The 25,899-nt window shown below is 45.6% G+C and overlaps 1 protein-coding gene across 1 annotated transcript in view; it reads left to right on the top strand.

The window, feature by feature from the left end:
- Window positions 1-25,146, top strand: part of XKR5 (XK related 5) — a 33,768-nt gene extending 8,622 nt beyond the window's left edge. The window contains exons 3-7 of the mRNA XM_075598601.1: window positions 10,496-10,683; window positions 13,211-13,420; window positions 15,173-15,342; window positions 20,324-20,435; window positions 22,819-25,146. Coding sequence (XP_075454716.1) covers window positions 10,496-10,683; window positions 13,211-13,420; window positions 15,173-15,342; window positions 20,324-20,435; window positions 22,819-23,987 — 1,849 coding nt within the window. The 3' untranslated portion in view covers window positions 23,988-25,146. The remainder of the gene's footprint in view (window positions 1-10,495; window positions 10,684-13,210; window positions 13,421-15,172; window positions 15,343-20,323; window positions 20,436-22,818) is intronic.
- The last annotated feature ends 753 nt before the right edge of the window (window positions 25,147-25,899 follow it).

Here is a 25,899-nt window from a genome sequence, read left to right as displayed (position 1 = left end):
GATTCCGCCCTATTGTGTGGAGGAATACACCTGTATGTTCCCAGATGCCGGGCTGCTGTCTAGGTGCCTTTTACAAAGAGGTCTGCCTCCAGCTTGCTGACTTGTCGGAAACCTCAGGCTGTTCCTGGGCGCCAGAACATCTCAGGAGCAGGATGCCCGGTATTTCAATTTTGTTTTTTTGCTGATTGTATAAAGAAAATGACAGACAAGGAAAGTTTGTCACATTTGAATAACTTTTTTGACTGGCTGAGGATACACTACTTCAATCATTTGCTTAAATTGAATTCCAGACTTGTTTGAAAAGGTCCAGATCACATACGTCTATAAATCTGGAGCATACAAGTATGTTCTAGATTGTCAAGACCAGGCAAGCTATTCAGAGCAAACAGCGTAAGGCTGCGCTTATTGTAATAGCGACGCAACGTCGCGGCAAAACAAATGCATTGTTGCGTGCGCTTATAGTAAGCGCGAAGGATTGATCGCTGTAAGTCATCTCTATTTGATTTTCCAGCGACCATCGCCGGCACTATAAGCATAACCTTAAATTTAGAAGATGCCAAGAAGTAGCTGGGAGTCTTACACTTTTTATTGGGCCCAGAAGACTAAGCAACTCTTTCCCAGTACACCAGTCCATTTAAGGATATCATTAAAGCAGAGTGGAGTTCATTGTATTGAATAACAGCAATGACGATTGTAAAAATTGGAAACGCCACCGTAAGTGGGTGCTGAAATAACATAAATTGCGAGGAACACAACTACTCCGTTAGACAGCGTCTTTCATGGATCCACTGGTTTGTCGGACAGAAGGCATCATGTGTACTCAGTATTCTGCTTGGAGAGTGAAGTTGAAACCGGCAACAATGTCGTGTATCAAGAACCGTAAGGATTTTGGTGTCTAATTTGGAAGAGTGGAATGAAGATGGCACCTCGCGACAAAAGTTGCTGCGAGAGTTTCCAAATCAGAAGGATTTTATTTTATTTATATCCATAGATATTGTACTCCTGACGGCAATATCATCGGCACTATCAGTAGCCGGAAGAAGAGTGACTCAAATGTTGTGTTTACCATGGGGAGCAGATACCTCCTCTAAAACCAGATTAGTATCCTTGCCATATTGGGGACTCGTATCTAAAAAAAATAAATAAAGTTAGCAACTTCAACATTATTTCAGGGCTCCAAGCAGGCGTTTTCAGGAGGCAAGGTTGTGTAGACCCTACACCAGGAAATGGGACCCTCTGCCGCATAAGTTCTGGAGAAGCCCAGGCAAAAAACAACCTGGGTCATAATTAAGAAACAAAGTTGCGGAAGGGCACAGGATCCCAGTCTGGTTGGAGAAGCCAATCGGCAGCGGGCTGGCAATGTTTTTAGATCGCTTGATCCAGACGATGACTGATATCCATGTCTGTTAGATTATAGCCTAGGGTTATTAACTAGAGTTTTCCCAGGTTCCAGGACATTGTTTCAAAGACGCAAGACTCCCAAGAAACACACAAAGTGGATCAGTCTTGAGGAACACAATACAAGATGTACTGGATCTGCAATTCTGCCAGTGCCATACGATCAGAGGCAAAAGATTCTATGCGATCCTGGTGCTAAAAATGGTTGCAATCGGCCATGCTGAACCTTGAAGGTCAATCCCTTATTAAAGATCCACCACTTGAAGATGGAGTCCCTAAGTGCAATATAGCGGCTGTGGAGAAAGGGGTATTCTTGGCATCCATTGACTTAAGATGCCATTACCTTTTTGGGCTAGTCATGGCACTCGGAATCTTTTTATGAAGGTCATAACTTTGAGACAATAAGGGATATTAGTCATACCATACCTAGAAAAAGTGACCAAAGCTCAGATCGTTCGCAAGACACCAGAACGCAGAAAAAAGCATATATTTTCTCTCCATTTCACTTCAAGCAGTCGTGCGCAAGATCAGGAAGGACAATGTAGTTCCTTACTGGCCAAGAAGAGCCTCTTTTGCGGATCCGATAAACCGTTAAGAAGACGCTCCTTGGAGACTGTCTCAGATCCCAGCATTAATGAACTGGGGGCCAATACTGCATGCAGACCCAGAATTTATCAAACTAATGACCTGGAGATTGAGAGGAGGTCCTTGAAATCACAAGGTAGTCTGATCCGGTAGTAGCAACCTTAATTCATATCAGAAAGCGCATACTAGGTACCATATGAAAAGTATTGATACCCAGTATTTTACATGAAAACACAAACTTAAACATTGGTCCCGCAAAATTATTCCAGGCTGCTACCATTATTTCTTCAAGCTGCCGTGGTATTTTTTATTTTTTTAATTCCATTTTTTTCCCCCCATCTTAATATGTGCATCAATACAATCCACACAATAAGTAATTAGCTAAGTTGCATCCGTTCTTCCAGGATCGATCTGCGAAGATTTGGCTCAGGGGTTCACTAAATGACTGCAGAGGAGTATTCTGCAGTCAGTGTTACTTTGTAAATGGTTGCTATAGAAACAAGAAAGGTGTGTTGCATATAATACATTAAACATGTTATTCAGAGTTGTTTGAGATAATACTTGTAGCATTTTTTTTAAAAATAGTACAGAACAGATTTATTTAAAAACACACAATGTAGGATATTGCTTGGTCTGCAGCTTTAACTCGTCCTCCAATACCCTACCTAAAATATGATATGATGCACATTAATGATAAAGCCTAACCTGGCAATAGAAATAATGCTGCACTAATATGAATATCAGAGATCTTAGCCTAGCACTTACATCACTAGTTGCTAGGTAATGTATTTCTTAAGTCATCATGAATATTTGGATAGAAATACTGAACTATTCACTCATCCTTGTAAAATTAAAAAATATTTTCCTCCTGTGTCAACTTTTCCTAACCTAAGAGTCTGTGATAAATAAGACACCGTAGCGAGTTCCTTTTTAAGGGCAACGCACTAGGTACCATGTGAAAAGTATTGATACCCGGTATTTTCCACTAAGGCACCAAGTTAAATATTGGTGCTGCAAACACATTGCAGACTTTTAAAGTTGGGGTATTAAAGGATGAGTGGAGACGTAACGGTAAAAGTCTGTAATGCATTAAGCAAAAAGTTGTTGGGTTTTTTTTTGTATTGGGTTATATTTTCCTAAAGTAGAAAAACATGGTGTGCAAGAGATCCCACCCAGATAAGATGGGCATAGCCCTATGCTATCCTGTGTTGAAACATTTAGGAAAGTACGCAATGTTTTTTACATACTGAGATTGGAGAGCTCACATGATCGTAATACACGTGGCACCAACGCTAAATATAAATTAAATGTATTCTGTAACAGTACAATATATGGTTTAATAAGATACAACACACAAGTGACACAGATGTCCTTGTTTATTGGGCAAACTCCCTTGGCCGCACAGGGGGCAACTCCTCTTGGCACCGTAAAGTTCAATAACGATAATGTTTACATATCTCGCGTGCGTCTCATCAGTCTCCTCTCTCCTCCAAAACGGAGTTAATTACCATTTTGGTTTAATTTTAATCCTCTTCCTATTGTTAAATTAACTTTTACTTCTTCTAGCATTTCATTTAACCCTTTGAGTGCTTTTGGCCGCTCCGGCACTCGTGATTGCTCTTTTACTGATGACTGAAGAGAAGGAACCCTTCTTTTCTTCCTGTTAAATCCCGGACTCTTTCTCTCTCCCCTACAGAAACGAGCCGTAAGATTGATGTAGCTTCTACTTCGTGGGCCCCCTGGAATACCGGACCCCATGATCTAGTAGCTGCGTCTATAAGCAACCATAGGGTTAATGATGGTTTAAACTGGAATGGGTATCTAATATTTTTTAATCTATTTGTAATGCTTTTCTAAGCTTCTGTATGTTTGTACGGAATCCTTATTGTAATAACTATAAGGTGCTTATAGTTTAAAGCAGCATATACAAGTGTAACGGGTTTTCCCCCCCCCCCCAATCGCAGATTATACTGTGGAGGTGTAGGAACATACAATGTTACTCGAATGTGGTGCGTTACCTGTTGGCTCACAGGAGGGCTGAGCTTCCGCCACGGGGAACCTGGGGTATAACCCAACACTATGGGTATTCACTTACACGATGCAGCGCCTCCACCTGCGATGGCTCCCACCAGAGGGGGAGTGGATCCTCGCAGGACAAACACAATGATCACATACACAATGGGGTATAATAACTAAGGATTTTACTAACATGTAATACGACACATCACATTCTTAACATAACCTGTGTCCCTCTCAAGAGGAGACACTAACCGTGACGTCTCGCAGTACGATTCCCCAACACTAGGTGATCCCACCCAGTGTCCAAAGAACCCCACCCAATGTCCCGCACTCTTGCAGACAGAGTCAATGGGTGACTGCGCAGTCACAGTTAAGCTAAGGGCCCGGTGGTGCACTTATGTATCAGATACCTGCCGAGCACTCCCGTGCTCGGATCAGCAACGCTTCACAAAGGGTCAGACGCGTGATGAATCCGTCTGATCCTCCAACCGAACTCCTGGCGATATTCTCTGTGACCCCAACGTGGGTCCGAACTCCGTCACTGGAACCGCAGCATCCGCTGAGTCCCTAACTGACGGTATAGCAACGTGACACACACTGCACTATAGGCCGTCCCTATAACACAGCATCCTTAAGTGGCTTAAGGGTCAATCTCCTAGGGCATTCGGGGTTGCCTATCCTATATAGGTAGGTCTTGTACCCACCCTACTCATAATACGGGCCCTGGGCCATGGCTCCCCGGATTGGTTACCGCTATGAACCCCCCCAGTTGCCTCGTACTACGCACAACGCCGCCCTGGGCAATGGCTCCCCAGATTGGTTACCGCTATGAACCCCCCCAGCGCCTCGCCACTCGCAACACGGACCCTGGGCTATGGCTCCCCGGACTGGTTACCGCTATGAACCCCCCAGCTGTCTCGTGCCACTAATTCACCTAAACGCCTGCCGCAACGCTCTGCAGACTAACCTCAGCCCCCTTTATCCCTGGCTATTCCCCAGCTCTGACTACCATGAGTGACAGGGTCCCTCTCAGAGACTATCCCTGGCAACACTCACTAACCTGAGGGATAAGGGCTAACTTGGACCTTAGGGCCACTGGCCTAGTGCAGGGAGTCTCCGGCTCCTGCACCCTACCTCCTTCCTTCCTTGGGCTCCTGACTCTGACTGCCCGTAGCTCCAGCCCGCCAAATGTATCCACTTGCTTCTTAGAGATCCTGCAGCCCTATTGGCTCCTATGAGGCACCTGGTGCCTCCCTCGCTAAGCACTATAGGAATTGTAGTCCCTGGGCACCTGTAATAACATTGGGGCCGCATGCGTGCCTTTCCTACACCTGCACTAACCCCTAATGGCCGCCGCAACCTCTCTCACAGTCCCTACTCTCGCGCGACTCTTTCCTAACTCTGGCCTATCTTCTGCGCAGGCGCGACTCTGCCTGACCTGCCGTGACTCTCTCTCGGCTCTCCTCACCCTCGCGCAACACCTCCCTGGCGCTAGGGTTCCTGCCGCGCACGCGCGACCACTGCGCATGCGCGAGCCAAGGAACAATGGCGGCTGGCTCACCGCCCGGCTCCGGGAGCGCCGGGAGTCCTGTGATACGCGTGCGTCCCCGGCAACCGGCCGCACGCGTCCCCGGCAACCCCCGAGCCGGGACCCGACCGCCCTCACCTTCCAGAGCGTCCGGCGGGGCCGCCATGGGACTCGGCGGCCCCCGCGATCGGCATCGAGGTGAGGGGGGAGCGGACACTCTGGGGAGACCTGGCTACACAAGTATAGACCATAAAATATATATATTTTCTTTGGTCGGATGCGCAGGACAAAAAGCTCATCTCTGTTTTGCTTCAGTGTTGGGGATAGTGTCAGGTCTAGTAGATAGGGGTGGACAAAGCCATGAATTTTCCTAAACTTTTGGCTGCGTTTTTTTTAATGGCCTACCTGTTGTGAGAGCAATTTGCAGTTTTGCCGCACCTCAAGTTTTTTTTTTTTTTTTTTTTTATGTTCCCCCAGAATTTTTAGTTTCTCATAATTTGCAGCTTTCAGTAATTTGATTTACTTATTGACGCAAACACAAGAAATAAAACCTGATGAAGCCATGTACTTTCTCGCCCTCACCCCCATGCATTTTTAAGGTAACACCCTGCACACACTATTATAGGCTCCCTAACATTGAAGAGGTACTGTCTGAAGTCTGAAGAATGAGCAGGGTTGACAAGGTGACAAGCCAGATTAGCCTTCACGTGTCCATAACTGACCTGCAGATGGCAGACTTATATTGCATCAATCTTTATCTGGACTTAGCGTTGCTGCACCTCACCATGTTAATATTCTCACGCTACAATCCTTTTTTTCTTTGTGTCTTGTTGGAAGTTTAAAAGTGCAATACTTAGTAGCTGCCAAAAAAAATGGTTCATTTTAGTAATCGAAATGTAATAAAGATTTCACAAATGTTGGTAATGAAGCAGTTTTTCCTTTTTGAATAGAGTTGTATTTTCGTTAGCCCCACTTGTCATTGTCAGGGAAGGTGGAGAAGGGAGGCTTTGCTTGAGCAAACTCTTGTTGGACACGGTGACACCACACACGGGAGTAACACAACGCTAACACCACCCTGTCACTAGTTTTAAATACCTGGGCATATGGTTTGACTCCCACTTAACATTCGGGATGCACATTGATACCCTGACAACCAAGACCTATGCCAAACTAGGGGTACTTTACAGGAACAAATCCTCCCTAAGTCTCCTGGTCAGAAAGCGCATCGCACAGCAGATGCTAATGCCAATTATTGACTATGGGGACATAGTATATGGCTCGGCACCTCAAACCCACCTTAGCAAACTTGACACCCCCTACAATTCAATTTGTCGTTTTGTTCTCCAATGCAACTACAACACACATCACTGCGAAATGCTCAAAGAACTAGATTGGTCATCACAAGAGTCTAGGCGCAAAGTTCACCTTTCCTGTCTTGCCTTTAAATTCTTTATGGGCAAGCTAACCAGCTATCTGAACAAGCTCCTCACCCCTACCACATGCAGCACTTATCATCTGAGATCTGACTCCAAAAGACTGTTCATGGTCCCAAGGCTCAACAAAGTATCCGGCCGTTCCTCCTTCTCTTACCATGCACCCCAAAACTGGAACAACCTACCAGAGACTCTCACATCCACCACCAGTTTAAGTTCTTTCAAATCTAAGGCTCTCACATTTTAATCTGGTCTGTAACTGTTTCATACGCCCGTAATTATATTTTCTTTAACTGTGCATGCAATGTCTTGTATATAATGTATACCCTGTTCATTTATGTAACTGTATTTGTAACCATGTATTATTTGTCTTAACTCTGTGCCCAGGACATACTTGAAAACGAGAGGTAACTCTCAATGTATTACTTCCTGGTAAAATATTTTATAAATAATAACCAGAAGAAATGAAATCTCTCTAATCTCCGCTCGCCGTCTGTACAAAGGAACTATAGAAATGATCTAATGACATACATCGCCCCAGATTTTACCCCTTTAAAATGGCCTCCATTGATTTGGTTCAGTCCTTTTGGAGGCACTGCACTTTTAATGTTTTTCAGCCCTTCGAACACACACATAATGAGCAGGACATGTTTTATTTCCAAACCAGCCCATCCTCCCCTGTCGAAAGCTCTGCTCTCCGATTCCGTGTCTTCAGCACTGTCACACTATACACTTGTCATTGTGCATTCTATCCATTGTGCTGCTTGTCTGTTTTTGTATCCCACAACACAAGTGACATGTACACCTGCCTATCTTTCCTGGTTCTATATTGGATAGCTCTATTAATCTCCCGGTTGCAATGGATATTGCTGTGTTTAGCGCACAAGGGGTTAGTTGGAAGGCCGTCATTATTAGCTGTATGATTCAGACTGTGTGTGATTCATATTTCCTGTAAAGGGCATCATCTTCTTGAAAAAAATACTTTCCAAGCACTTAATTTAGTTTTCAGTTGCTGCCTCCAGAGAGGCTTTGTCTCTTCTCTGGGAGCAGAATAGTTGGAAAGATTTGGCATTGTTAGATTTGTTATTACAAATGCAGTCCAACATGCATTCACCCAGTAACCCAAGCACGCTGCCTAGGGGTCACACACAACTCCTCTCTCTCATTCTCCTCTAACATTCAAAACGTATCTAAAACCTGTAGCTTTTTCCTCCGCAATATAACAAAGATACGCCCTTTCCTCTGTTGCTCGACTTCTAAAACTCTGACACAGGCCTCATTTTCTCCCGTCTCGATTACTGTAGCTTCCGGCCTTCCTGCCTCTCAACTGTCTCCCCTACAATCTATCCTAAACGCTGCTGCCACAACCACTCTACTCTTTCCTAAATCTGTCTCAGCGTCTCACCTCTTGAAATCCCTCTCCTGGCATCCGATCAAATCCCGCATCCAATTCTCCTCCTTACTTTAAAAGCTTTACACTCTTCTGCTCCTACTTACATCTCTATGCACCATCCCGACTCTTGCGTTCTGCTCAAGGATGCCTTCTCTCTCTACCCCCTTTGTATCTAAAGCCCTCTCCGCCTTAAACCTTCCCATCAATACCCGACTAGCACCCTCACTATCCACCTTTTTAAGACTCACCTTAAGACACACTTGCTTAAAGAAGCATGTGAGTAGCACAGGGGCTAATACTTTACACACGATATCTAAACCTTGGCCCCTTGCAGATGCACTTACCAGAACGCCTCCTACTGTCTCTTTACATTCTTCCTACCAATTAGATTGTAAGCTCTTCGGAGCAAGGACTGTTATTTTTTTATGTCTGAAGCACTGATTCCCATGATCTGTTATTTATGTATATGATTGTTACATGTATTACTGCTGTGAAGCGCTATATTCATTAATGGTGCTATATAAATAAAGACATACATACATAGAACCAAAGTGACCTAATGGCAGTGACGTGTTTAAATATGTGGTATTGAGACAGTGTAACCATTTGTGTCTCCTTTTTCAGAAGTGTTAACGCTGCAGTTCCTCATAGCTAAAATGCATGCATGGTGGTAATATTTTGTAGTGTTGCGTTGTAAAAGAAGAAATTAGGGGAGGGAGCATCAAAACAAATGCAATTATACAGGAACATCTATGCCAGGGTTGGCCAACTCCAGTCCTCCAGGGGCACAAAAAGGCCAGGTTTTCAGGATATCCCTGCTTCAGCACAGGTGGCTCAATCAGTAGCTCAATCATGCTGAAGCGGGGTATTCTTAAAGGTGCAGTTCAGTCTTTTTTTTTTATTTATTTTTTTTTTTTACTTCAATAGTTTTATGTGTGCAATCGCTAATTACCTAAAGAACTGTATAGCTGCAGGTCAATTCGTTCTCCATGTATTGATCGGCGAAATTTGGTGACATAATTAGTGAAGGGATCTGTTTATATTCTGCTTGTCTGTCAGTGGAAGCTCATGAATATTCATGAGCACTCCTGCACTGACATGTGCTAGAGGGAGGGCAGGGCTGACAAAGGGGTGTGTCAGGGCATGAAGGGGCAGTGCCTTAGCAAATGGCTGTTAAAATAGAATACAAGAAAATTGGTCTTTTAAAGTAGTTTTTTTAAAAACAGAAAATGCTAAAAGTATTTTTTCTTACATACAGAACTGATTTATTAAAAAAAAACACACATGCAGGATATTGACTGAACTGCAGCTTTAAAACGATCTGTGGGTGGCCCTTGAGGACTGGAGTATGCATCCTTATCTATGCAAATGCAGGTAGGAGGATAAACGGCAGGGGGGCGGGGTGCAGAGAGAGGAAGAATAAAGACACAATAGTGCAATACTATATCTCCAATGATATTTATATAAATCGACAATTGTTTTGATTATCTGCTCCTTCGTAGCCCTCTTTCTTTGCTCTGAGATACCGTGGCTGGTGGGAAGGTATTATCTGTAGGCGGTTCCTTGCCGCGATGTGCTGTACAGTATATACACGTATCTGCTAATTGTAGAATGTGAGTGCACTTCCTACACCAGATTACGCCTCGCAGTATCACTGGAGACACAGCATTGTGACTTTACCTGTCCTTATTTTTATTTATTATTATTAGGAATGGAAAGTCTACAGCAAGAGAAATGCTTCAGCAAACTAAATACATAACCTGGATCACCCATGTAAATGTTTCAGGACACGCTTTGTCAGGAAACACAATTGAAAAACCTTTGGCTGGTAAAGCCACCATTTGTGTGTGTGTGCGCTTTTACCATGCTGTAAAAACAACGATACTGAAAACGGAATTCGGAAGAGTGGGGTCGACTGTTTAAAAAAACTAAAATCTATGTGTAAAGTACGTGATTATTAGTAACAACCCCTTGGCTGCCAAGTTACTTTGCTGTGCATTTTGGATCTTCTGGCAGCCAAGGGGTTAAAGATTAGTGGTCTATTCTAGGGAGCGACATGTTGGGCGCTATAGAGATCCCATATGTGTTTGCGCTGCAAGGACGAGCGTCCAGGAACACACTCTGATCTCTCTTTACCAGGCACGTGGACTGTATTCGGGCCGCTTTAAAAGGAAGAGGGGAAGAAGAAAGGGGTGAGACGGAGCTCTTGATGCAGCACGGAGACCTGTCGCTGCTCAGGCTCCTGGAAGTCCTGCTGCAGGCCCTGCCTCACCTGCTGCTGCAGTCCTACATTTACCTGACCTTGGGTCAGACGGACATTTATCCAGGTAAGGTTAGTCGAGGCCACTCTCCTGACCACTTCCATCTCTGGTCCAGCATTTTACATGAGGAGCGTTAGGCACCTAAATATTATCACGCTTTAGCACAGGTGTAGGCAACTCCAGTCCTCAAGGGCCACCAACCGGTCAGGTTTTCAGAATATCCCTGTCTTTGGACAATAGAAAAAATTGTGTGGTGCTAAGGGCTGTACAGACACAATAAATTCATGAAAAAAGTTCGAGGACCCTTTGTTTGTAGTAATGTGAATAAACTGTTGGGTAGGTGGTAATAACACTATTGCCTGGAAACCTCACAATGCCCAAATGTAAAGGTAATAAACAGCTGTTAGTCCAGAAATGGCAATGTGTAAATAAAGTCCACCATACCTTCAATAGTTGAATCAATGAGAATAATGCATCATAGAACGGACTCGCATGTAATGTGCAGCATCCTGACGTGGCTCCATTTGTCCAAGGGTCCTGGGTGTGCTGACGACGTAGGCGTAGATACAACAACAGGGAAAAAACAAAGCACTACTACTGGAACAAGAATAGAAAACCAAGATTGCGTATTCTGTTAAAAATGTTATTTATTGGTCATGAAAACAAAGCGAGGTATCGTCCCACCAACGCGTTTTATTTGTCTTTATTACTAATAAATAATCAATTTTTTTTACAGAATACGCACTCTTAGTTTTCTATTCTTGTTCAGTAGTAGTGCTTCTAGGTTTTTTTTTTCTCCTGCTGCTGTATCCCTATCTTTGACTGAGCCACCTGTGCTGAAGCAGGGATATGCTGATCCATGAGGATTGCAGTTGCCACACCCCTGCTGTAGCATATTAAAGTGTATTACGCATATTCTGTAGTCAAAGGCTCTTAGGCTACGACCCCGGTGAGCGCACGAGCGCAAACGGAGCGCCTGGCGGCGCTTGTGGCCTTTAGCCGAGCAATCTGAGGTCGCCGCGCCGAAAGTCACATTTCTTGACTTTCCCAAATGTACTGGCGCTTGATCATGTGCGCGCACTAACTGGGGCCGGCCCTATAGAGGGCCGTATCTTGTTCACACTGTCGCGTGAGCAGTGGGTACGGGGCCTTATACAACATGAGGAAATACCTCCTGGTGCTGGAGAAGATTTTAGTCGCACATATTTCCATAGAGCGGAAACTCTTCTACAGCAGGTGAAACGTATTCACTGTATATTGAATTGGGGACGTATAAATGTGTACACACATTTCATTTTAACAATGCTTGACTTAAATGCGCAGTACAGCATTACAGTACTCTGTTAATCTATTTAGTGGGATGTTTTATTGACATTGTATTGAATATATATATATATATATATATATATATATATAATCAAAAAATAAATAGATGATACCGTTCTGTGGCTAACGAAATGCTTTTATTTGTGCGAGCTTTCGAGATACACTGATCTCTTCTTCCGGCGTATCTCGAAAGCTCGCACAAATAAAAGCATTTCGTTAGCCACAGAACGGTATCATCTATTTATTTTTTTGATTATTGAAGCTCGGCTAACACGGTACTAATACCTCTACGTGTGTGTATATATATATATATATATATAGATACACACACACGCACGCATACCCCGGTTTAAGGACACTCACTTTAAGTACACTCGCGACTAAGGACATATCGCCCTATAGGCAAACAGCAGCTCACGCATGCGTCTGGCAGCACGTCATGAACAACAATACCAGCTCCATACTCGTACCGAAGCAGTGCACAAGCGGGGAGACTATAGAGTCTGTTCCAAATTTGTGATGTACATCAGTTATGCACGTATATGACGATTGCAGTACAGTACATGCATCGATAAGTGGGAAAAAGGTAGTGCTTCACTAAGTACATGTTCACTTTACATCCATGCTCCGGTCCCATTGCGTACGTTAATGCGGGGTATGCCTATATATATATATATATGTGTGTGTATATATATATATATTATAACTTTAAAAAAAATTTAAATACTTTTAATTTTAAGGGAATTTTGTGAAAACGCCGCAATAGTATGGATTTGGGAATTAATTGACTCCTTGGGAACTATTTTTGGTTCTTCAGCCTTTTCTCTGTTTTGCTGCTCGAAAGGACCCTGCCACTTACATGATTGGTCACCTGACAGGGACGGAGTCCTTCTTAAACTGGATTATATCACCATGGTGGGAGTGACACTACAGCTCATATTCAGGGCCCCTGTTCTAAATGAAAACATTCTGAGATGTTGGGATCAGTGACAGTGCTGCCCTTGTATACTACATGGTCTTGCTAACCATGTTGCTTCTGAGGATTGTAGTCTAGTTGCCAGTTGTGATGACTTTTAGCGTTGATACTTCTCAAGAAGAAACCCAAGTCCTCAAACGCTTGTGCACCATTATATCTGGAGAACCTTGATGTGTTTTCCCTAAAGAGGACCACTGCCCCTTTCATGATGAGATGTGTGTGTGTGTGTGTGTGTGTTGTTGTCTCCTGGCGTTAGTGAGGTGTCTTACGTTGCTATGTTTCTCCTTCCAGTCCTGAGCGCTCTGCTGTCCCTCCTGTCCCTCTCTTGGGCGCTGGTTTTGTACAGCAGCTTCCTGTGCCTCCTGAAGCCCGGGCACCTCTCTATGCCGTGGGCAGCTCTTCTCTGCCAGCTCCTGTGGCGGATGGGTATGATCGGGACACGGGTGATGGCCTTGGTGGTTTTTGCCAGGGTTTATCACTTCTGGGTCTTTGCTGTGGGAGGTAAGAGTTCATATCCTTCACTGCTTGTGATCATTGTCTTGTTGTCCCTTTTTAATACATTGTGCCAGCAGACGGATGATGGGAAAGGGACATCCTGGCAGAAAAATCTAGCAAAATACATATTTGACACCACTTGGAGAAACTCCAACCCAATAAATAAGTATCTCTGATGTTACCCAGAGAATCTACATTATGTAAATGTTCGACTTGGTGCCATTGTCTCCTTGTTGGTTGTCTTTGTCAGGCTGCTCGGGCAATGACTCTCTACCACAAGAAATTCCATTGTTATTTATGGTACCAGAGTCAAAGGTTCCATGATGAGCATTCACTAGTCTTAAACTATAGTCTTCTTCTCAAAGCTTGGTCACTTAAACATCCAAAAATGCATGTACGCAACCAACGTAACCATTGAAAGCTGTAGACCAAGCAATATCCTACATGTGTTTTTTAATAAATCAGTTCTGTACTGTGAGAAAGTACTTGGTTTTTTTTTTATGCTACAACTCTGAATGACATTTTAATGTAATCAGATTTTTTTTGCTTTTATAGCAACCATTTACAAAGTCACATCCCCTTCCTCTTCTGAAACAGGCTCTGGCACACACCTTTTTTGAGCCCTGCCCTCCCTCTAGCAGTGCACCAATTGAATCTGGCGACTGCCTGGTCACATGATCTTCCACACAGAACTTTGCATCTTTGGTCCTCTTCTGCTGCACTGACAGCCATTTAGTGGACCCCCGAGCCGAATCTTTGTCAATCGGCAACATAGCTAATTACTTATAATTGTGTGGATTGTATTGATGCACATATTAAAGGGTGGGGGGAAATATGTATATTATATTATAATTATTATTAAGTTTTTTTTAAACTGCAGCTTGGACTGCTGCTTTAATAGACGTCCTAAAATGCATATTAATGCTTAAAGCAAATATTTGGCCTCCACCCTGAACCCACCATATCCTTGTCTAGTCACACATAGGCACCAGGCACTTTGCAAGATAGGGCAGCTTTGGTTTCTTACACCATAACCCAAAGGGTAAATCTAAAGAAAAGCACTCGCCTATTTTTGTATCCACTTACCATGTATATACACCAAATGCAGAAACCATGTAAAATGGAGACACGTATCACATCGCTATAACAGATCTGTCATTGGCTCACTTTGGTATTGGGTGGCACTAAACCTTTAATAACCGTTGGGCTACCGGTCCTCTCTTCTCAGTGTATTCCCCAAATCATGTATATGGTGGCTCTGGTGAAGGGCTCGTCGCTTCTAGGACTAAAGTGAGCTAACAGTAGCGGTATGGTTAAATTAGTATATTAAACGTAGGTGAGTGATGCATCCAAAAAAGTATTTGTAGGTCTCCACAGTCACCAAACGATTTGCAGTGTTCCTACGGTATTAATGTAATATCTTCCATAAGGCTATTGGTAAACGCTTGTGTATACAGGCACGATATATGCTGTCCTCAGCCAAATATACCTGGTGCGGGGGGTTGACAAGTTGTGCCATATAAGATTAGAATGATCTAGATCAGGGGTGGGCAACTCCAGTCATGAAGGGCCACCAACAGCTCAGGTTTTCAGGATATCCCTGCTTCAGCACAGGTGGCTCAGTCCAAGACTGAGGCACCTGTGCTCAAGCAGGGACGTGCTGAAAAGCTGAGCTGTGGGTGGCCCTTGAAGACTGGAGTTGCCCACTCCTGATCTAGAACCTGAAGCGTTCTATTTTGTTCTCTCCCCTCTCTGCAGGTGCTCACTGGTTAGTGATGTGTTTCTGGCTTGTCGCTCAGCAGACCGATGTCATCTCCAGGCCCTGTCACTGGAGGTGGTTTAATGTCCTCGTCGGAGCAGTCTACGTGTTCTGCTTTATTAATGTCAGAGACGGGCCTTCTAGGTACCGCGTCGCCATCTTTTATGCGGTAAGGACTTCTTCTCCGCATGCCTCATCTGTGTGTCTGTCTCTCTTTTAAACCCTATTAGTTCTGGCACTGGATGGGACTTTCATTGTTTGGCAAGGACAAAGTGACCCTCCATTTTACTGGACCCTGGCTTCCATCTATTTAGTCGTTTCTGACAATTCCCAGAGAAAAACGACTTTATTAGATTTTTGGGGGAATTTGCGTTCACTGCCACAGAGTTGGGGAGCTTGGACTATAGCATACTCCTGGTAGGTAGTGGCCGGTATTGTCAAAAAATGGTCAATAGCATTACCTTCTATGACAAAAATAAACTAAGGACAGTGACATGTTCAATAGCTTAAAGGGGAACTGACAGCAAAGTGATTATGAAGCCGTCATTGCTGATTACATGTTTATTTTCAGCGAACACCGTAATTGTCTCAGCGATCACTTCTGGTCCTCTGACCTTTGTTATGATAGTGATCTGTGCATCGTCATTACTTCCTATAGGCATAGAAAGAGAAGGTGGACAGGGTGACACTTTGCCAGCAGAGAGAACCAAGTTGGTTACTAGAAAAGGTTTTTTTTTTACAAAATGTTTTTATTTGTTCATTGACTACCATAAATCACAAATATTGAACCCATAAAACATGGCTGTGCACATTCGCAGCCATTACTACGGAAGCGTGTATCGTTACCATCTGAAAGAGCGTTACTGTTATTGGAAGTAACCGCATCCATGCACTCTCTGAAGGACTGAACGCCAACAAATGTGTGTGCAGTGCTTCGGTAAAAAAAACCAGTAAGAATCACTTTTAGAAAAGATCCATTGGTTGGTTTACCCCTCCTGTGCCATACGGGCTAGCAACTCATGGCAAGGAAACCGGGAAATGCTTATCCATTATGTTGCTGGCCCGTCTGGAAGTGAAGAGGTTGGCAGGTTATACAAATGGATTTAGAAGGTTACATAGTGGATGAGGTTGAAAAAAATGCCTATGCCTTAAGTTCAATTTGTGTTTAAATGTAGGTATTTAAAGGTGTTCAAGCCTCAGCCACAGGCAGCTGCATTACATTGCAACGCAACACTGAAATACGTGGCACCTACAGGGTTATAGTTTGTTTTATTATTTTTACGTGGAAGGAGATGTAGTCTAATGGCTTTTGCCAACATTTTAAAAGATTTTTCTAATGTTTTTGACGTTGGTTTACTCCATCGCCGGCTTCTTTTTGGCAGCGAAAGTGTTGACGTACTAGAACACACGGAAACACACACTCGCAAAGTTTGACAGTGTGCGGGGTGAGGAACCGTTTTGGCAGACCGAGCTCAATTAAAATGGAATAGATTTGCTTCACACCCCAGGTCAGCCTGGCCTGTTCCTTTCCTGCTGAGCTGCCAGGACTTTGCTGACGTTGCAGTACATTATATTGCACCAGTAAAGAAATTGAGCAAATAGAATGATAATTAAAATGTATGGCACTGTTCATATTAGAAGCACAATAAATACCTGTCTGCAAGCGCTTACGAAAAGGCTTTTCCAGGGCAGTGCCCTTACCCCAAGGCTATTCCTCTCCCCAACTGAGGCCTCTGAGGGAATATTCCTAGAAGGGGACCATTGTGGATTTAAAATCCCATTCACATATATATATATATAAATATACTAGCTGAGAGACCCGGCGTTGCCCGGGATGTAATGTTCCCGTTCCTCTCTCTCCTCCCCCCTCTCTCTGTTTGTCCCCCATTCACATCAATCCAGTCCCCCCCCCCCTCCCTCCCTCCTTTACAGCTTCATGTAGCGTGTGTGCGTCAGTCACTGTGTGTTTGCTCGCGCGTCAGTGAGTCTGAGGCAGAAACACAAACACACACAGACTGACTGACGCACACACAGTCAGTGTGTGCCTCAGTCAGTGTGTGCGTGCGTCAGTCAGGCTTTGTGTGCGCGTCAGTCAGTGTGTGCGTGCGTGCGGCAGTCAGTCAGTGTGTGCGCGCGGGGCGTCAAAGGCAGGGGGGGGCGTCAAAGGCAGGGGGGCGTCAAAGGGAGGGGGGGGCGTCAAAGGGAGGGGGGGGCGTCAAAGGGAGGGGGGGGGCGTCAAAGGGAGGGGGGGGCGTCAAAGGGAGGGGGGGGCGTCAAAGGGAGGGGGGGGGCGTCAAAGGGAGGGGGGGCGTCAAAGGGAGGGGGGGGGCGTCAAAGGGAGGGGGGGGGCGTCAAAGGGAGGGGGGGGGGCGTCAAAGGGAGGGGGGGGGCGTCAAAGGGAGGGGGGGGCGTCAAAGGGAGGGGGGGGGGCGTCAAAGGGAGGGGGGGGGGCGTCAAAGGGAGGGGGGGGGCGTCAAAGGGAGGGGGGGGGCGTCAAAGGGAGGGGGGGGGCGTCAAAGGGAGGGGGGGGGGTCAAAGGGAGGGGGGGGGGCGTCAAAGGGAGGGGGGGGGGCGTCAAAGGGAGGGGGGGGGGGGGCGTCAAAGGGAGGGGGGGGGGCGTCAAAGGGAGGGGGGGCGTCAAAGGGAGGGGGGGGGCGTCAAAGGGAGGGGGGGGCGTCAAAGGGAGAGGGGGGGGCGTCAAAGGGAGAGGGGGGGGGCGTCAAAGGGAGAGGGGGGGGCGTCAAAGGGAGAGGGGGGGGGCGTCAAAGGGAGGGGGGGGGGGCGTCAAAGGGAGGGGGAGGGGGCGTCAAAGGGAGGGGGGGGGGGCGTCAAAGGGAGGGGGAGGGGGCGTCAAAGGGAGGGGGGGGGCGCCTCAAAGGCATGGATTCCTCCCCCTGCATTTCCTGCAGTGGACAGGAGGGGGGGGCAGTGGACAGGAGGGGGGGGGGCAGTGGACAGGAGGGGGGGGGGCAGTGGACAGGAGGGGGGGGGCAGTGGACAGGAGGGAGGGGGCAGTGGACAGGAGGGGGGGGCAGTGGACAGGAGGGGGGGGGCAGTGGACAGGAGGGGGGGGGCAGTGGACAGGAGGGGGGGGGCAGTGGACAGGAGGGGGGGGGGCAGTGGACAGGAGGGGGGGGGCAGTGGACAGGAGGGGGGGGCAGTGGACAGGAGGGGGGGGCAGTGGACAGGAGGGGGGGGCCAGTGGACAGGAGGGGGGGGGCAGTGGACAGGAGGGGGGGGGCAGTGGACTGGAGGGAGGGGGCAGTGGACAGGAGGGGGGGCAGTGGACAGGAGGGGGGGGCAGTGGACAGGAGGGGGGGGCAGTGGACAGGAGGGGGGGGCAGTGGACAGGAGGGGGGGGGCAGTGGACAGGAGGGGGGGGGCAGTGGACAGGAGGGGGGGGCAGTGGACAGGAGGGGGGACAGGAGGGGGGACGCAGTGGACAGGAGGGGGGACGCAGTGGACAGGAGGGGGGGGCAGTGGACAGGAGGGGGGGCAGTGGACAGGAGGGGGGGGCAGTGGATAGGAGGGGGGGGCAGTGGACAGTGACACACACACACACACACACACACACACACACACCTCAGTTGAAGCGCCCTTTCACAGTTCCGTTTGGCGCCGGAGGTGGGGAGCGACACCTACCTGTACTTCCGGGCGCCGCCACCGTCTGACTCGGCGCCGCGAGGGAGGAAGGGGGTCCGCCATCTTACGCGCCGCGTGGCAGCTGCGGGAAGCGAGGTGATTTGGAGGGGGGAGAGGTGATTTGGAGCGGGGAGAGGTGATTTGGAGCGGGGAGAGGTGATTTGGAGCGGGGAGAGGTGATTTGGAGCGGGGAGAGGTGATGCCGCTGGGGAGGGGGAAGAGGTGATGCCGCTGGGGAGGGGGAAGAGGTGATGCCGCTGGGGAGGGGGAAGAGGTGATGCCGCTGGGGAGGGGGAAGAGGTGATGCCGCTGGGGAGGGGGAAGAGGTGATGCCGCTGGGGAGGGGGAAGAGGTGATGCCGCTGGGGAGGGGGAAAAGGTGATTTGGAGAGGGGAGAGAGGTGTGTGTGTGTGTGTGTGTGTGTGTTTTATTTATTTTTTTGGACCTTTGGCCCGTCACTCCACCTCAGGCCAATGAGAGGTGTGGGGGGCGGGCCAAGGGGGTGGTGTGAGTGTGTGAGGCCAATGAGAGGTGTGCGGGGGCGGGCGGGCCAAGGGACCAATGAGATTGCCGCTAGGGACACCGGACATCCAGCAGGCAGGCATGCATGCAGGCAGGCAGGCAGGCAAACATACAGTGCTTTCACTAATATAGTATAAGATATGTATATGTATGTATGTATATGTATATATGTATCCGTATCCGTATTGGTTTTCCATGTAAGTCCAAGATAGACTAACCAGAGAATGCTTCAGACATTTCCAATCCTCGCATGTCTCTTCTTCGTTTATCCTGAAGAAGAACGCGGTTGGAGATATATATATTTTTTTTGTACATACCGTGCGTTGTGCTACATGCATTTCACAGCCCCAAGACTGCATTTTTTTGGGGGGTGGGGGCAAACGTAATCTTTAAGATACTACACGGGTTACTCCCATGTTTGACTAATAATTCTTTGTACGTTTTTCACACCCAGAGCAAGTGTTTCATTAGTTACTGACCGATCATTCCAGACCCTTTTGGCTTCAAAAGCATCAGACTGCATCACATCTTCACTTGTATCCAGGCTTTTAATGTGGTTAATGGAGACTTTCCTTGGTTGGTTCATTAGTCGCCGGTTTTGCGAGTTATTTATATCCTGCTGCACTTGACCTGTTGGGGCCTTATTTTCTCAGCGGTGCTCAGTCGAAAGGTACCTTATGGCCTACTCGTGTTAATGGGCTCGAAGATGTCTCCTAGCTGAGCAGTGCTTAGTAAGCAATGCCTTGCACAAGAGTATCTTTTAAATCAGAATAACGGTTTCCAAAAAAATGGCTGTAGGATTGAAAACCTGTACACTGCTGGGGTCACCCTAACTCTGGTTTAGTTGCAATGTATGTGCAACTGATTCCCTTGTTGTTTAGGAGCGACCTCACAAGCTTTTATGAAATCGGTAATGGACGATGGTGCACCTGCAAGCGGAACAGAACGCCCTGCAACTGAAGTCATTGTCCTTTCTCCTTTTATAGGTCATGCTGCTAGAAAATAGCATCCTCCTGCTGCTGGCCACAGACTTCCTGCAGGAGGCGATGTGGAGCAACATAAAGCTTTCTGTGGCTGTTATGTCCGGATTCCTTATTGGTAAGAATGGATGATTTATTAGATGAGTACAAAAGACAGGGAAAAGGGAGACCAAAAAGCGCACCAGCACAAACGGAGCAGGAAGAATCCAGGACAAAAAAATGATTAAAAGGGCACTTTAATGTGGCAAAAGACCCATCCAATGCATTTCGAACGTCGCTGCGACGTTCGAAATGCATTGGATGGGTCTTTTGCCACATTAAAGTGCCCTTTTAATCATTTTTTTGTCCTGGATTCTTCCTGCTCCGTTTGTGCTGGTGCGCTTTTTGGTCTCCCTTTTCCCTGTATTGCATTGAGTAGCTGCACAGCCTGCCTGCCTGCCCTACCAGAATGTGAGTACTTGTATATTTTTCAGGGGAACCTGCCAATGAGACTGATGGTGAGTGGGTTGCACCACACACCACCTGTCTTCAGGAGGATAGTACCCATTATATGACACAATAGGTACTATATCAATTGTTAGTACCCTGGTACAGTGGTCTGGCTTGTTATCATTTTGAGATATACCTGCATTTGAGCGCTTCAGCTATTTTCCATATTGAGTACAAAAGACACCTACACAGTACTCGGCACTTGTTGTCTTGTTAGAAGTGTAATTTAATGAGTTCTGTTTCCTACCTACACTAGTTACATAAAGCCAGAAAAACTGTATTATTCTGTTGTTGGGATCAAGCAGACCTAGTTATGGGTAACTCGTTTGCTCCTAACTAGGACATCCAAATCCAATTTGGCATGTCTGCCAAGTGCAAATATTTACATACTGCAGTCACAAGCAGAATTGGGATATGGCTGCACATACAGAATTGGGATATGGCTGCACATGCAGAATTGGGATATGGCTGCACATGCAGAATTGGGATATGGCTGCACATGCAGAATTGGGATATGGCTGCACATGCAGAATTGGGATATGGCTGCACATGCAGAATTGGGATATGGCTGCACATGCCCTGCTGAAGTTTATTCTGGTAAGAGAGACATGGACCAAACATTATTGCTGCTGTAAAAAAAAAGCTTCACTCCTAACTAGTACCATATTACCCTTGTTGGAGATTGTCACTTACACGTGTGTGTGTTTAACCACAACCCCTTGGTTGCTGTACTGTTTACACACTTCTTGCATGGCTTTACAGTGACAGGTGAATGCTTTTGTCCGTTACCAATAATCAATCTGTAATGTGGACACACCCAGCCCACTAGGGGTTTAGTAAAAAATAGTCGGTTCCAATAATGTCTGAGAGGAGTCGGCCCAATATGAGGTGATTAAAAGCTTGGCAATAAAAACTCCAAGTAGGTTCTCTCTCCCTTTAGAACTTGTATTACTGCAGTAAAAGCGCAAGACAGCGCATCAGCATGCAAAAAACCTGCTGCAAGGAAATGTACGGAAGCAATCAAACATACACACTATTCATTTCTAAGTGATTCGCATCTTATTAGTCAGGTATCACACACCCTAATCAATATTCATATTTTCGGTGATCTACTCAGGTTTATTCTCTCAAAACTTAATTTTGTTTCTTTAAAAAAAAAAAAAAATTGTTTTATTATTTCTGTTTATTGTATGGTCTATCAACCCCAACCAAAATATATTCCTCATCCTGACCTTGAGTCACTAGCCTGCCATCTCTGCACAGCCCTATTTTTGCTGTTTAATCATTCCAGTGTTCTACCGAAATATGTCAACATAAAATTAGGAGAGGCCAACAGAATGAGAAAATATAAACGTTAAACTAAGAATGTAAAAATCGATCTCTACTCTCTCTAGTAAGCAAGGTCAAAGGTTTAACAGAAAAAGACCTGACTAGCAGTATACTCACAAACACACACACACAATACTTCATTGTGTTCAGTTAACCCTTTCCTATCCATAATCCCATCCTGACATACCGCTACTATTGGTCATTACTCTGGACAGTAGAGGTGTACTCCACACACTTGTTGTTTCGGACATGGTGACGCTCTACAGGTTTTAGGTACTGGCTCATATTTACTCAGCGGTACCAAGCACAAGACACCTTCAGGCCTATTTAGGTGTCTTACAGCTTGGCACTACTTGATAAATATGACCCTTCATGTTATATTCCTTTTTAAGCAGAGGCTAGAACTATGTTAAGTATACAGAGCCATATTTACTGAGCAGTGCTACTCCACAAGACACCTTCCAGAATGTCTTTTAGTATGGTTCCTTACTGTAGTGTCTTTCAGCATGGAATGGGGATTTCTGCAGTAGCACTTTATTAGATATGCCCAAAAGTACACTATAGTATGTTTGTTTGTTTTGGTTCATGCATTCCTGTTGTACAGTAATTCCAATGTAATAGTTGTGTGCAGACCATGCACAGGGCATAATACTGACCATGCACTGCTTCCATCTCCCCTGCAGGATGTGCCGCATTGATTGTTTACTATACCCTGTTGCACCCAAAATCCACAGAAATATCTCAGAGTTTCAGGAAAATGGCACATGTGGCGAGGGTCGGAAAGGAAAAGGCAGAAGAGTCTGCTTTTTCTTCAGGGCGCTGGCATGGCGTTCAAGGCAGAGAGGCAGACGGGACGTTTGGGATAGAAGATCTGAAACCAAAGGTGCAAACTGGTAACGGGGAAATGGTGGCAGACGAAGAACTTGTTACTTGGATGGACACACACGAAAAAAGTCGTCGTCCCTGGCTGCTCTTGAAATTAGCCATGAAAACTGGGAATTTGTCAAAGATCAATGCAGCTTTCGGCGATGGTGGCTTTGGTAATATCCTCCTTCCTGGGGGTCTGGAAGATGCGCAGAATTCTCGACATCTCTTGGGTAAAAAGTACCCGATGTGTGCAGATAATGGGAAACTAGAGCCTGTTAACCCTGTTGGCATCTTGGAGTCAGAAAGATGGTTGATGGAGAAAATGCAAGTTGAAGAACACCAGGATTACGAGGGCAGCCCACATGACTCGTCTACCTATGTCACTTTCGGAAATAGTCCAGATAGAGACAAGTTGGGGGTGAATGGTGGGATTGCACATGGTAATATTGATGAAGAGTTGAATGCTGCTGGTTCGTCCAGCAATAGAGCGGAAATGCCGGAGAATGCCACATTGTACTTCAGTGCAAACACTGAGGGAGTTGTACCCTCAGTGAGAGAGACAAAGACTGTATTGGTGCACGGTACGGGTGTGAAATCACCACTCGGCAGCTCTATTAAAGAAATCACAGAGCAGGTTCAAGTTAAAACAGAGGCATTTCCAGCTATAAGTGTCAGTCCCATTCTGGGTTTTGCTAAAAACGGCAACTTCCAGAGAAGTGTTGCCCCAGATGTGGGTAGTCTTTGTAATGAGTCCTCTCTGTCTAATAATGACTCTGAGATTATGGAGAGCGAGGATGCCCTCGGGGAGAAGTGTCACCACTTGTTGACTGCTGGGGTCTTAGCCCCTTCTAATAAAGGAAGACTCGGGCTGGAAGAGAAACCCTGCTTCACATCCACCCCCAAACCACATCCCCCAAGCCTGGAGTTAGGGCTACGGGAATCAAAAGCCAGGAAAAAGCTCGCCCAACTGACGGAGAAAGCTTAGCAAAGTACAGCATCTCTCAAAGTGTTAAGGAGGTCTTAAAGGCCCTCAAATTCCAGAGGTTGTAATAGACTTTTCCTCTTTCTATGTTTGAGATACAGTGTAGTTCTTTTGGGATTAGTTGGAAAATATATCTAACCTAAGATAGAAATACCTGTGTAATTGGACTTGGCCCTCCTTACAGGAAGGTAAAATCCTTTAGTTGATATGGACTTACACTGTTTGCCCAACAGTGTAGGAAATCAACTCTAACCTTGCATCGCTTTCCTATGATGTTTTGGGTATCGTTTTCTACTTTTATAGGAACGGTTGCTTTTAAATCTTCCAACATTTTCCCGGTACATTCTAAGTAAAGATGAAATGGCCTGTGGAATGTGGCACAATATGCTCCTTGCAGAGCCGATATTCTGATTTGGTTCAATATTCTAATCATATAATCTTGGTCAGTGAATGGATTCTCATCTGACAGAGGTCAAATTGTGAGAGTAAGAATATAGCCAAGGCTGGACCTTGAGTAATTTTGTAATGCGTGTTTGAATGTCTTTTTTTGTTTGTTCAAAACCGATTTTCATATAATATCCCCAATGTTTTTTTTTTTTTTTTGTATTTATTATTTTTATCTAATTCCCGTTACAAAAGTGTTTTTATTATTTTCTGTAGCTTGTTGCAATACCTTTTCATTGGACCACGGACAGTTCTTCATAGATGTTACAATGTGTATGGATCTTGCAGAACCGTGTGTTTGTGTGTGTTTGTGTGTGTGTGTGTGTGTGTGTGTATGTATACCCTGTGATGTTTTGGAAACTGCACATACTAAAAAAAAAATGTTAATCTGTTCTTGTTCCATTTAAAGTGTTCACAACCTGCAGTACAACAAATGTATGGTTGTGTCTAGGATCATTCGAGCTTCCAAACCTTTCCACTGCATCATTATCTTCTGATAATCTCTGTGTTTTTAGGGTCTGGCATCGACAAAGCCTTCTGTCTACAATGGTAAAAAGCGACCTTTGAAATATTCGAATATTTTTAAATCCTAAGCACCTCTTCTCACCGGTATATAATGAGGTGGAGCAGAGGGAGGTGTTACAGCACCAACCGCTCGCTTTCTAATTTCTCTGTCCCCCCTAATCCCTCCTTCCCCTCCCCCCCCCTTCAGTTCTGCAGCTAAAACACAATATAGTCTTCTCTGGGGACCCTGCGGTTCTCAAGAAATTAACTTTTTTTTTTTTAATTTGTCAGTAAAGTGAAAATTAAAAAAAAAAAAAAACCCATGGCTTCCACGGTAGTACAACAGGAAGCCTTGATGACTTTGCAACGTCCTTTTGGCCCATCGGAGTGGAGCCAACCGCAAACATGTTATTTCCCAGAAGGGAAGAATGCCAGCAAATAAAAAGGTTTTCTTGGGAACTGGGAGGTCCATGGAGCCAAGAACAGTACAGTCCAGCCCAGAGGACTTACCCCCGCCCTAGTTCTGGTTCTGATTAGGTAGAAAGGGGGATTGGTGTTAACAATTTGAGCTAATTTTGCACAGTTATCAGAACCATGGGATAATGTATGCAGAACAGAATATTGCAGTATTTGTATTATGACTAAGACTAATTCCATGTTTTGTTTTGTTTTTTGTCTCTTACTATTTGCCGGTATTAGTATTATTTAGTGCTCTGCCTGACTTGGAGTATTACGTTGCTTTGGATGTTTAGAAGACGAGTGGTGTTAATGAGAATACCCGAGGAGTTTTTCTGTTAGCTCCATTAATTAATCGGTTCCGTTAGATATTCACTCTTATTTCATCTGCAAAGGTTGTAATACTTTTGTTATTTCAAGGCAATACATTAAGGTCCTCAGTGTTTGTCGGTAAACAGATCTTACTTATTTTGTACAGTCTCGACAAATGTTCTATTGTCATAGGTGACAT

This window comes from Ascaphus truei, chromosome 4, assembly GCF_040206685.1.
Source record: "Ascaphus truei isolate aAscTru1 chromosome 4, aAscTru1.hap1, whole genome shotgun sequence".
Classification (NCBI taxonomy): Eukaryota; Metazoa; Chordata; class Amphibia; order Anura; family Ascaphidae; genus Ascaphus; species Ascaphus truei.
This window is presented reverse-complemented; position numbering and strand designations above follow the sequence as displayed.